Genomic DNA, 12,959 nt, shown 5'->3' with positions numbered 1-12,959 from the left:
TGACATAAAAGCAGGACATGGAACCCCTGTTCTTGAGCCTGGCAGGGGTCCATATGGCGAGATTCCCACCAATCAGCAAGTTTTCCCCTGTCCTAAGAATAGGGGATAACTTAAAAATGTGGTACAAGTTCTTTAACTTAATTGTCTGATTCCATTTAAATAATTTGAGGGAAAAGAAAAATGAGCTCCCCTCTAGAAGGAAGAGAATTGTCTCTCTAGTGCCACTTTCTGAGAGCAACAATGAAATCTATAGTAACTTGCTTAGCAAATGTCATAACATATTTTAATGTAATCATAAGTTACTTAAAGAGGTTGTCTCATCAAAAACAACCTCTTCAATTTTACAGCAGCCATGTCGATAAGCTGACTCTGGGTCGGGGTTGCAAGACACTTGGCAAACAGTTTATTTTGTTCAAGGAAGCTTCAGCAAATTATATTAACCATAGTTTCTCTGTAGCCACTGATATATAATATATGGACAGCTGGAGTCCGTCACTTCTTGTTAGGGCTCTTCCACCCAGGCTCATAGCGTGGAGTTCCAAGTGGACAGATCACCTCTATGATATCCATATGCCTTAATAAGTCATAGAATATGTGTAGAGCTGATAGGAAGATCCCTTTAAGTGATGGGCCCCTCTGTGGACTGTATTTGTCTTATAAACAACCGCCTACCATATTTACCTGTACATGCTTTTCCATCACCAGTGTATGGGGGTATACAGGTGCAAATGTAAGAGCCATTGGTATTTGTGCATGATGCATGTTTATCGCAATCTGATCCAACTGCGCATTCATCAACATCTTAAAATAAGTAATAAAGTTAAAATTAACAGATTAACACAAGCATGCTGTTTTCGTACATTTAGGTAGAGTGAACATAATATAAATAAATAGTAAATAAGTTAGTCAAAGTCTAAGGGTGCTTTTAGACGTAACGGGTATCATTCAAAAAAATCATTCAAACGAGCGAAAGTGAACAATAATGGTTCAGTCTAAACGCGATCCAATGACTGAATGATGAATGAGAGTCTTTGCTCTTCATTCGTCACTCATTTTATGCTCCTTCGCTTATACAGGGACTGAGTGATTCTGAACGATTCTCGTTTGAACGAGCGAACGAGTTAGTAGTGATGTCCCTCGTTTGAGAATTAGCTCATCTAAAAGGACCCCAACACCAATTCAGTAATTGCACACCTTGAAATTATCACATACTTCTTGTACTCTGCTCCACCATTAGTGCACTCTACATGTTAGGAGTCTAGGCTTTATATTTGAAGGACCATCACTTAGGCACATGTACTGAAGAGGTCACAGGAAATTCTACCATTCAGCAGATTTATTATGCCACATAGGGTTGTTGAACTAGTTCTTAACTGTTCATAGACCATAAATGCCCCGGTGGTTCATGCCTGTATAAGCGGTGGGGGGAAGGGGGTGTAAAGCTTCTGGTCTGGAAGTGGTTATATGATTCTCCCACAAAGACAACCACTTTTTCAAAATGGGTGGTCCCCTGATTGACTTTTCTTTAAGAGCCAAATAAAGTCCAGAAAGAAAAGTTGAGGAGCAAGAAAGATTGTATTTTAGATTATGTGAGTGTTATGTGTGCCCTAATCTCCATTATACCAGATTTCATCTCGTATTGTTTACTGCCAAAATTAAGAAATTATTTGCACATTATGTTGGGAAAAGTGAGAGTAAGATTTAATTACTTTGGTTTTATTGCAGAAAACATGTGTAATGCATTGCCATACATCTATATATATATTACGCAAGTTTACTGCATTAAAGCCAAAGTTATAAAATCTCACTCTCACTTTTCCCAACATAATTTGCAACTAATTTCTTAATTAAAATTCTGAATGTTTAATGCAAAAAAGGACTATTTAAAGTGAACTTACCCAGACACATGGGTGAGGTACCATCCCAGCTTCCATTGTCAGTACAAAACATCCTTGAATCACCAAGCAGGTAGTACCCAATATTACACTGGTATGTGACGGTACTCCCAGCAAAAAAGTTTTCATCAGTATTAATACCGTTTTTCAGATGAGGGGGCTTTCCACAGCTGATTCCTTAATAAAATGATGAATTTTGGAAGAAAATACCAAAACTGACACATCATTAAAAATGAATCTAAACATATATTATTACTTATTAACTTTATTGCTGCAGAGACATTCTGTTAGAAGAGCAGACATTCAGGTTAACCAAATACATTTATACATTAATACTTATCGAAATTCAAGCGTAATATAAATGTTTAAGCAGAGGAACGTTGAGTCGCACATTCCAAAGCACTTGATATCAATTTAATGCAAAGTGGTTATTGCCTTAAAAGCACATATTATTTATAGCCCATTATCAGACATAAATTGGAAATTCTAGAACTACAGCAGTTTTGCACTAAAAAGCCCTTAAACAGACCATCGAGTTGAAGCCACTATTTAAAGTTCTAACAAACCGCTCAGGATTTAGAATGTATACATGTTATCTATACTAAGGCTACAAGCATCTCCTAAATGTAACACCTCTATGGTCATTATCTAATATTAACCTAATAATTCCCAAGATTTGAGATCCACTTCTCCCATCATTTTAGGAGATATGAGTATTAACCACTAATTCCCCATCAGTTAGCTTCACATTTGGCAATTGTCGAGTAGAATACTAACTTTCACAGCGTGGCAGAGGCTGGTTCCATTCACCCAGGTTAAGGCATTCTTGTTCTGAATTACCCATGATCTGATAGCCGGGGTCACAGTACAAGCTGATCTTGGAGCCTGGTTTTAGATCGCTGACAGATGCATGCAAATGAGGTGACAAACCTTCCAAGGCTGGACAGTCTACATGAAAATCAAATCTGTGAATTATTTACATTCTATACATTCTGGATAAGGATTTAATATGTAACACATTCAAAAAAAGTTGTGTTGTAGTTTTAATTTAATTAATTTCAAAAATAAGGGTCCATAGCATTTTCTATTGTACATTTAGGTAATCTATTACAAACTTAGGTTTCTTATATCCCTGTAGTAGACCTCAATATGACCCATGAAGGTCATGTTTAAAGCTTCCTTGGGCTACCCTAACAAGACTAAAGGTAGTGCTGGTCTCATGACCCCCCTACCCCACACTTATGTGAACCTAGCATTTGAAGCCCATTTACATGTAACGATTATCGCTCAAAATTCGTTCAAACAACCGAAAATGAGCGATAATCGTTACATGTAAACACAGGCATTGTGCAGTTTTCGCTTGCACAATGATTTTAGGGTGAACTTAAAATCCATCATTCAGCTAGTGAGAGATAAAGCATCTCTCAATAGACAGAACGCTGTTATCTCCATGGGAGTCGGCAAATAACATTGTAATCTGCCGGCAGCCATAAATTAAATTATGAAGCTGTTTGCACAGCTGGGCATGTGATTAATCACACGATGGGCTCTGCAAACAGCTCCTGGAGGCCCCTTTACATGCAAATAAAGATGATAAAGTGGATTGCAAAATCTTTCAATCTTTCGAAAGATTATTTTTTTTGCGTGTAAACGGGCCTTTAGTTAGTAACAGGGAAAATGATATACAGTACTGTGCAAAGGTTTAAGCCAGATGTGCAAAAATACTGCAAAGTATAAAATGCAAAATGAATGAACATAAGAGAAATCAAAGCTTGTTGTGACGACTCTTAATGTTCAAAACAGCATCTTTTCATTTGGGTACACTTACAGTTTTTTTAAGGAACATGACATGGAGGTTGTTCAAAACATCTTAAAGAACTAACCACAGATCTACTGTGGCTGCAGGCTTGGGTACTACCCTCTGTCTCTCATTTGATGATGTGAGATCAGGGATCTGTGGGGCCATATCATTACTCCCTGGACTTCTTGTTTTTCATTCTGAAAATAGTTCTTAATTACATTTGTTGTATGTTTGGGGTTGTTGTCCTCCTACAAAATAAATTTGAAGACAGACGCCTTCCTGATGTTATTGCATGATGGATAACTATCTGCCCATATTTCTCAGCATTGAAGACACAATTAATACCTCAAGGACATGGCCTATTTTTGCCATAAGGACACAACTTTTTTAAGTACCATGCACCTAGGATGTAAACTTACATACTGTAGTGTTAAGGGGTTGATACTCAAACAAATCTTCACTTTGATTTGCTAAAATACAGCCAAAACTTGCAAGGAACCTCCACTATGCTTCACTACGGCCTACTGATGTCTTTCATTTGCCATTTTCCTTGGCCAACCACTGTGTCTACAGTCTTTAACGTTCCCAGTTTCTCTGTGCTTTTTCAAAAGAGATTGAACAGCCCATATTGAAACCCCATTCTGCTTTGAAATATTTTTCTGGGAGAGACCTTGCAGATGAACTACCTTATAGCTTGCTGCTCTGCTCAGTCTACCCATGGTGTATGACCTGTGACATGAAACTGTCTTCCACAACCTCTCCTTTGTAGCAGCGTTTGGCTGTTTCCCATCCAGTTTTAAGCTTCCTACACAGTTGTTTCCTTTTTACTTAATGACTGTGTTTCAACCTACATATAAAAATTATGATTGTTATCATCAGTTTAGTATAATTGGTTTATCATTCAACAGATTATAATCCTACAAAATCCCTTCCTATGTACAAGTGTACCTAAAAGTACTGATGCTTTTTTGAAGGCTACAGCGGTCACAACCTAATATTGTTTTGATTTAGATTTCACTTTTGTTCATTCACTTTGCATTTTGTTCATTGACAAAAACAAACTATTAACACTTCATATTTTTTAGAGTATTTTTACCTCGCAGGACTTTTTCCACACCCACCTAAAACTGTTGTGAGTGCTGTAGGATTTCTATTGGTTCATAATATGGATAGATCACACCTTGGTGCCATATTTATTACTATTCAGCTAAGCAATGGATTCACTACATGGGACAAATCCATGGACTATACAATCTGACTGCGCAGAGGTAAAACATATTGCCCCGGTATAAGAAATATATGTGAACCAAACTTATTTATGTTTTATTTAAATAGTAATCATTTAGTCATTTTCATTCACAGGGCTCCTTCACACGGCCGTAGGCATTCTTCCGTGCGCCCGCCGGAACCATAAAAACGCATGTGTGCGCCTGTTCAGACAGCACAGTATCAGCGCATATACACCGAGGCCGCAATGCCATTGGGCGTGGGGAGACAGCTTAGCTGTCCCTCCCTTCCCTCCCCATTGCTGGCTCACCTCCTCTCTCTTCCCCTCTGGCTGTTTGCAATGGGAAGGGGTGGAACAGGAGCTGAGCTAAGCTTCAGCTCCCTCCCCACCCCTTGTCCACAGCCAGCAATGGGAAGGAGCTTAGCTCCACCCTCTTCCTGTTACCAACAGCCAGAGGGGAGGAGAGAGGAGGCGAGAAGGGGGAAGGAGTTTAGCAGTCATGCTGCTAAACTCCCTCCCACCTCCCTTCTCCACCCACTGTCATTGGCTCCCGTAGGAGCCCATGTAGCAGCCGACGTATTCCATCTGGAAAGATAGTTCCAGGACTATCTTTTTGGCTTGGCATAAAAGCGTTCGGTGCTATATTGACCCAACCCGGTGCTTTTACACCGCAGGAATATGGCTATGTGATCTGATGCATTAGAATCCAATGCATGAGATCGTAGTATATATCAGCCGGCCGTGAAAATGGCGGCCAAAATACGTTTGTGGGTAAGAGCCCTTAGCGTTCTTTCCCATGAGAGTAGACATCTTTACCTTCCTTCTCCGGCCGCTGTCATTGGCTCCCATAGGAGTCCATGCAGTGACCGACGTATTCCGGGCTCAAAGACAGTTCCAAGCCCTCATACATTGAATGTGAGCAACTGAATGATTTCTCGTTTGAACAAGCCAACAATGTTTTTGTATAAATAGGCTGAATTAAATATCATTTGGTGTAAATTGACTCCTAAAGTATGGATCTTCAGGAAGTTGCAAGTGGGCTAAGGGGCAAAACTCTGCGGTTCCAATGAAAAATTGGCAACAGAACTCCCTCCTACTGTTTGCTATTTATTACATATCCCCTATACATTCCCTATGTAGCAGAGTGAACTTTGGACCTCCTCTGGCACCAGAGCCCAGATGTGACAGCTACCTCTGCACCTCTATAAATACGCTCCTCAGTGGGCTCATACAATATGATAAAAAGTAGCGCTAAGAAGATTGTGTTTGTCTTAGAAAGTAATTTCTGAGACATTACTGTTTGGATATGTGGGCAATTATATTGTCATTTTGAGATGCAATTACTGCTCAAAATTCAGAATTAAACTTTCACCGATGAAATAGAATAAACACATTAGCTTAAAAAGGTAGGAAAAAATGGCATACTTACTTGAGCAGAATTTGCTCTTGTTGTCTACTTTAACTTTTCCAACTATACCTGGCAAGAAATCTGCCCAAGCGAAGACATTTCCCTTTTGAAGATGATGCGGGCATGAACTAGCCAATAACTTTACCTTCAAATAAATACATTAACTGTTATAGTTTGTGTAATACAAGCATTAAAAACCAAGTCATATCTGAGGTGCATGCCCTCAGAAGTCTACCTGTTCTGGTGAAAGGGGGTAATCCCATATATTAAGCTGACTGATCGATCCAACGAAAGATTCTGCAGGGTTGAAACCTTCTCCTCTCTGGTCTTGTTCTTGTGCAAGGACTAAAGCGCCTCCTCCTAGAACACCAGAATGAATCAATGTAGACTCAACAGCACATACAAATGCACCAACATCACCAGGCGTACGGCTGTATTTACACGAGCGAGTGCAATACTGGTCCGAGAAACTTGGATCATATCACACTTGTAAACCTGCGATTTTCAGGCTTTCCACATTACAAATACACGATTCACATCACAGTATGTGTTTTCACGCACATTTTTTACACTTGTGCAAAAAAAAATTGCATGTTGTTAAAATGGGGAAATCACGTCACACTTGCATGCAGATCACATGACATACAAGTGTGATGTGATTTTTTTTTCACACTGTCATAGGCAATAATGGCTGATTCTGGCTGCGGAATCGCCCAAAAATAAGACATGCTGTGATTGTTTAACCCTTTCCAATCCAATTTGTATTCTGGTTTTCCTAATGGGCTTACTCTTTTTCTGCTGTTATAAAACAGCGCTATAGGCTGGCTAAAGCCAGTACTGCATGAGGGGACACGTTGGATAGGCTCCGACAGCAGAGAGGCTGGCAATATACAGTAAGAGAACCCCGACGGACGTCTTCCAACATCGGAGCTGTACAGCCTCAAATCATAGTCTTCAGAGGTCAGACAGTGGATTGGAAAGGGTTAATCTGGCACTATTGGTCCTAGCAAAAATTTACTCATGGAAGTTAACCTATTGAAAATAATGGGTTATTTTAACGCCCGCGTTCTGTGCATCTCGCAATCGCACAGAGCTCACGCGGTATTATCACTCGTGTAAATACACCACAGGGATTGTTTTCCAGAAACATTAGTCTTCTTGTTTTGCTTTTACCACATTTACGATTATTATTACATGTTTTATAGCTTTGATAAAATACAAATTGCTTCATAAATTTCCAATATACTTTTTCAATTTCTACCTATATCCGTTGAGTTTATTATGTCTCTAAAGCTCTCTGCAGAGCCGATTCCTGAGAAATTTTATTACAGATGTCTAATTGTGCAATCTTTTTAATGGGTTAAATTAAGAAAATATTATTATTGTCCATTTTCTTAAGAGATTTAGCTGTGATATATGGGAGAACTTGCTCTCATAATTGCTAGTTATAATTGCTCATAAAAACTTTTGAGTGTTGTTGAATATACAGATAGAGAGCATCGTTTGGTATTTAACCGTTCATTTATGTTTATTTTGTGCCAATGTATTGGATTTACGTTTCCTGTAAGTCTGTAACCCACCAGGTATGTGTCGTCCCACTGATAAGCCTTTTCCGTGATCGGAGAGTTTTCCATCAATATATACCTTCCAGGACCCATCGGTACTTGTCCAAGTAACGGCAATGTGATGCCATTTACCATCATTTACAGAAGGGCAGTCGGTTATTCTTTCTTTGCCATTAATATAAAGCACCCATCTGCAGAGTAAAAATAGTTATAGAATGAGCGTGACGTCAGTAGCCTACAATTCATTTATAGTCTCTGCATATGAAGAGGAACGGATCTATGAAAACTAGTACAATGATTAGTGAACTTGTTCCAAGCATTCAATAAACAGCAATAGAATCGTTTTCTCTTTTGAAGGCAACACTAATACTTTGCTGGGGGGGAAGGGGGTTGTAATGACTCCCACACATCACGTGGGGTTTACCATTCAGGCACATATATCTTACTCAGAGGGAAGGTACATCTTTCTAAAATCCAAGTTGGGAAATATTGCTGTTACTCTTGCCAATGTCTATGCTCCCAATACATAGCAGATCCTTTGGTTGCTTAGTATATTGCAGACACTTCAACTCTTCGCTGAAGGTCTTGTTCTTTTAGGAGATAATCTCAACCTTATAGTGAATCCTTTACAAGACTCCTCCACCACACGCTCTGCTATTTCATTTTTGAATTTACACAGATTAAACAGCAGCTTCTTGATATGTCTATGACTGACAAATGGCACTTATTCAATCCCATAGGGGAAGATTGCTTTCTATTCACGTGTTCACCACTCATACCAGATATCAGATTGTTGTTGTTGTTAGCCGTTTAGTCGTTCATGATCTTCGGCGACCCTCAAGGTGAGCTCCCTCTATGTTTTTTGGTTTTGCATGGCTTCTTTCAGTTGTGTGATATCCATGTCAGTGTCAGCTCGGACAGTATCAGCCATCGTGTCCTTTGGCGCCGGGTCTTCTATTGCCACTGATCTCTCCAAGCATTATAGACTTTTCTAGTGACTCTGCTAGCATTACATGGCCAAAATATGTGAGTCTGAGTCTGGTCATCTTGCCCTCCAGTGATATATCTACCCTATTACAATATATCTACATTGCTACACAATCATCAACAAGCAAACAGCCAAGTGCTAAAGAGAAGGGGTGTGGGAGAGATGGGGGTAGGGAGGGGAGGACTCAGGGCCAGAGGTCTTATTGAAGGGCAAAACACCAAGGAGAGAGGGATCAGTCCTCCTCTTAGTGCATACCTGGACAGTCCATTATGGAGTAGTCTCCAATATCAGATTACATCTTTATATCCCAAAAATACATTTTGCGTGCCGGGGAAACCAATATTGGTTTGATTACAGTATTAAATCATGCCTCCCTTTCTCTTTCTCTTTTCTTGATCCACCGCTCATAATTGAGGTTCTACATGGAACTGAGCAAAACTGCAATTGCTAATGAAAACATCAGAAAAGAAGTGAATCTAAAACTCTGCTTATTTTTCAACACAAATATTACCCCTGATGTGCATTTTCTAATTGTATGGGAATCTCACAGGGCCTTCATCAGGGCTGAGCTTATATCACTGGGCTCTAGGCTAGTGAGACAGCAGGCGTGGTGGTTGTTTTAAATGCAATGTCATAAAGTTTCCAAAGGACAAATTCTACCAGGTGAACAGAACAGCCAAGCATGGGCCTTCTCCAAGAAAAAGCTCTAGGGCTACACCTATTTTTAGTGCTTTAGAAAATGTTTGTTTTGAGAGAAGGAGGAGGAAACATGGTGGATGCAGGAGTAGAAGAGCAGCAGCAGTTCCAGCATCACCACTAGCAACAACACCTTGAGGGCAAAGTGTTCTCCTCATGGAAAAATGAGAGCTGTAGTTCCATATTTTCATATTTTTCATTGGGAGGGAAGTAGGAGGAGGAAACATGGCAGAAGCAAGAGAAGGAGAGCATCAGTAGCAGCACTATCACCACCACCACCAGTAACTGCACTTTGCGGGCACAGTGTGGTCTTGGATATAAATCTATGCTCAGTAATCTGTGATTAAAAATTGCCTGCATGCCAACTAATCAGTGGAATTTTTCATGGGGATGCAGTAGTCAGGTGAAATCCATACCTGACTCGTTTTTATAAGCATCAGGTGATCCACATTGTCTGTGGGCAGCATAAAAGCTCATATGTCTCAAAGTGCTGAAGGGTGATGACCCACATTTCTTGGGGTCAGGGCTAAAAGTTTCCTCCAGCTGGTTCCATCAGTCACATAGAATAGCTGGGGTTGGTGATGGATGGAAAGAATGTTGTGTAGCCCCCGTCTCCTCTATACTTCTCCCATGGCTGGAGAAATGTATTGGAGAAAATGCCCCCCTTTACTGCCCAAAGCCAACCTCCCTGTGGTGTTCAGTAAAGTCAGACTGGCCAGACAGTTGGGAGATCGGCATACCTTCATCCTCCTCCTCCTGCGACAACAACACATCATTGTCTCTGAGGCCCTGTAGCATTTATTTCAGCAGACAGACAACAGGGATTGTCCTACTGATCAGTGCATCATCACAACCAACCATTTCGGTTGCTTCCTCAAAGCAGACTAAAATGCGATACACATCTTTGATCTGCAGCCATTCCACAGGTGTCAAGTGACCAATCTCCATATAGCGCCTGCTAATGGCATACACTATCTGGTCTCTGTTTTTACTCTCTGCTGCTAGCTTAGTCTCTGAAACATATGCAATGTGGAATTCCATCATGTAGCCATATCATAAATAAGGTGGTTGGATGGTACCCAGAACTGTCACTACACCTCCACCAGGTGAGAGGCGGAGTGTGAATGTCGAAAGCGAGAGCAGTTTCTTGGCCTTTACCATCAGTGGATGTAAACCTGGTTAATTGTTTAGGAAGCACTGCCCTATCAGATTCATCAAATGGGCCAGGCAAGGTACATGTGTAGAATTGCCAAGGTGAAGAGCTGCCAGAAGGTTGGCCCCATTGTCACACACGACCTTGCGTGGCTTCAGATTGTGCATGGTCAGCCACATATCAGCCTGGACCTGTAGAGCTGGCAACAACTCTTTGGCTGGGTGGCTATGGTTCCCTAGACATATGAGTTTGAGCTGTATTGAGTCTGGGTTTTCTTATATATGGATACCTGTGCCAATGTGGAGGGGGTTGAAATGTGGTATGAAGAGGTGGAAGAAGAGAAGGAGGAGGAGAGTACGTAGGGGACTGACAAAGATGAATGTCTCATAACTCTTGGGCATACTATGAAACATGGACCACCACTTTTGGCTTCATGCCAAGGATATGTAACGCTCTGGCCATGCTTCCTGGATCATGTCTTTGTGGTCTGCTGCATACTGCCACTGACCGTGTTCTTCAAAACCAAGAACACATTAACACTCACAAGGCAATGCAGGAGAGGGACAGCTTATGGAGCAGAGAAATGGTGTCTGGGCATCTGGTACTGTGGCTTCCACAAAGCATCACATTGCGAAAGGCGTTTGTATCCACTAGCCTGAAGGGCAGCATTTCTATTGTAAGCAGCTGTTCAGTGCTTGTGTTCAGGATCTGAGCTCACGGAGAGGTATTTTTTTAATGCTCCCATAGCTGGGGGATGGAGGCCAAGCCGCTGACCTGGGACAGCCTGGAATATGTGGTAGGTGTCAATGTCGGTGAACGTGGTGGTGATGGTTGCAGCTCAAGTTTTGCTCAGTTTCCCACTCCTAGCTCTGAAGCCTGCAGCCTGATCGCCAGATAATGATATCCACAAAAAATATATTCAGATTGTAATTATAGTGTTTCTTTTTCAATTGCAAGAAAAAGTAAGTGAACTCTTTACAATCGTCTGAATTTCGGCATTGATTATTAATAAAAATGTGCTCTGATTGTTACCTAAGTCACAATTATAGATATAGATAAGCGAACATGCTCGTTTAGGGCAATTACTTGATCGAGCATCGCTTTTTTCGAGGAACTGCCTAATCGGGCGAAAAGATTCGGGGGCCGCCGGGGGGGAGTGGGGGGTTGCCGAGAGGAGTGGGGAGGGGGGAGAGAGCTCCCCCCTGTTCCCCACTGCTACGCCCCGCCGCTCCCTGCCCCCCGGCGCCCCCTGAATCTTTTCACCCGAGTAGGCAGTTACTCGAAAAAAGAGATACTCGATCGAGTAATTGCCCTAAACGAGCACGTTCACTCATCTCTAATTATAGACAAACACAATCTAACTAAACTAATAACACAAACAGCTGAATCACTTGATGTCTTGTATTGAGAAGATTGAATAAACATCCACAGTATGGGGAGAAGAAGTAAGGGAACACTCTGGAATTACCTAGGTTTTTACATTGTTCACTAATAAAATGTGAATTGATTGTTATTTAAGTTACAATTATAGATAAACACAATCTAACTGCACTAATAAACACAAACTGTTAGACCTTTCTTGTCTTTTATTGAGCACATTGAGTAAACATTCACAGAGCAGGGAGAAAAGCTAAGTAAGGCCCAATGCCCACGGACGGAAATTCCGCGGCGATATTTCCTGCCGTATTTCTACCGGTGCACCCTCCCATAGGATTGCATTAGTTTATGCAATCCTATGCTGACAGCCGCGATTTGACCGCGTGAAAAATCATGCGGTATTTAAATTGTGGCATGTCCTATTTCTGTGCGGGCCTCACAGAGGCTTGCCCAGAAACGTCACCGCTGACACGCCGGCTCTGCTCTGCGCATGTGTGGCTGTGCCTCAGCCTGGACATTGTAGAGCAGAGGGAGAAGACGCCGGATGGGTAAGTATGAGGTGAATGCCGGGGCATGGGTCACATCCCACTGCGAGAATCTCGCAGTGGAAATCCAACCTGGCCATGGGCATGAGGCCTAAATGCTTATATTTAATAACCTGTAGATTCTCCAGCAATCATCTCCACCAAATATTTCCATAGCTGCCAATAATATTTGCACAATGTTGAGGAGGGTTTTATAACCATTCCTCCCTGCAAATGTGTTTCAGTTCATCAATAGTTCTGGGATGTATCTTCCATGCACAGCACTCATCAGGTCAGCCACAGCAACCTAATAGCGTTAAGGTC

At 41.3% G+C, this 12,959-nt stretch overlaps 1 protein-coding gene across 2 annotated transcripts in view; it reads right to left on the bottom strand.

The window, feature by feature from the left end:
- The window catches only part of SVEP1 (sushi, von Willebrand factor type A, EGF and pentraxin domain containing 1), a 293,083-nt gene that overhangs the window by 72,571 nt on the left and 207,553 nt on the right, over nucleotides 1-12,959 (bottom strand). For both annotated transcript variants that reach the window (XM_066604385.1, XM_066604384.1), the window contains exons 27-32: nucleotides 7,913-8,088; nucleotides 6,568-6,692; nucleotides 6,354-6,477; nucleotides 2,673-2,843; nucleotides 1,899-2,072; nucleotides 682-801 (exon numbers count right to left, since the gene is read on the bottom strand). In XM_066604385.1, coding sequence (XP_066460482.1) covers nucleotides 682-801; nucleotides 1,899-2,072; nucleotides 2,673-2,843; nucleotides 6,354-6,477; nucleotides 6,568-6,692; nucleotides 7,913-8,088 — 890 coding nt within the window. The remainder of the gene's footprint in view (nucleotides 1-681; nucleotides 802-1,898; nucleotides 2,073-2,672; nucleotides 2,844-6,353; nucleotides 6,478-6,567; nucleotides 6,693-7,912; nucleotides 8,089-12,959) is intronic.

The sequence above is a fragment of the Eleutherodactylus coqui genome, chromosome 5 (genome assembly GCF_035609145.1).
Source record: "Eleutherodactylus coqui strain aEleCoq1 chromosome 5, aEleCoq1.hap1, whole genome shotgun sequence".
NCBI classification, from domain to species: Eukaryota; Metazoa; Chordata; class Amphibia; order Anura; family Eleutherodactylidae; genus Eleutherodactylus; species Eleutherodactylus coqui.
The sequence above is the reverse complement of the archived record's forward strand: the minus strand, read 5'-3'. Positions and strand labels throughout refer to the sequence as shown.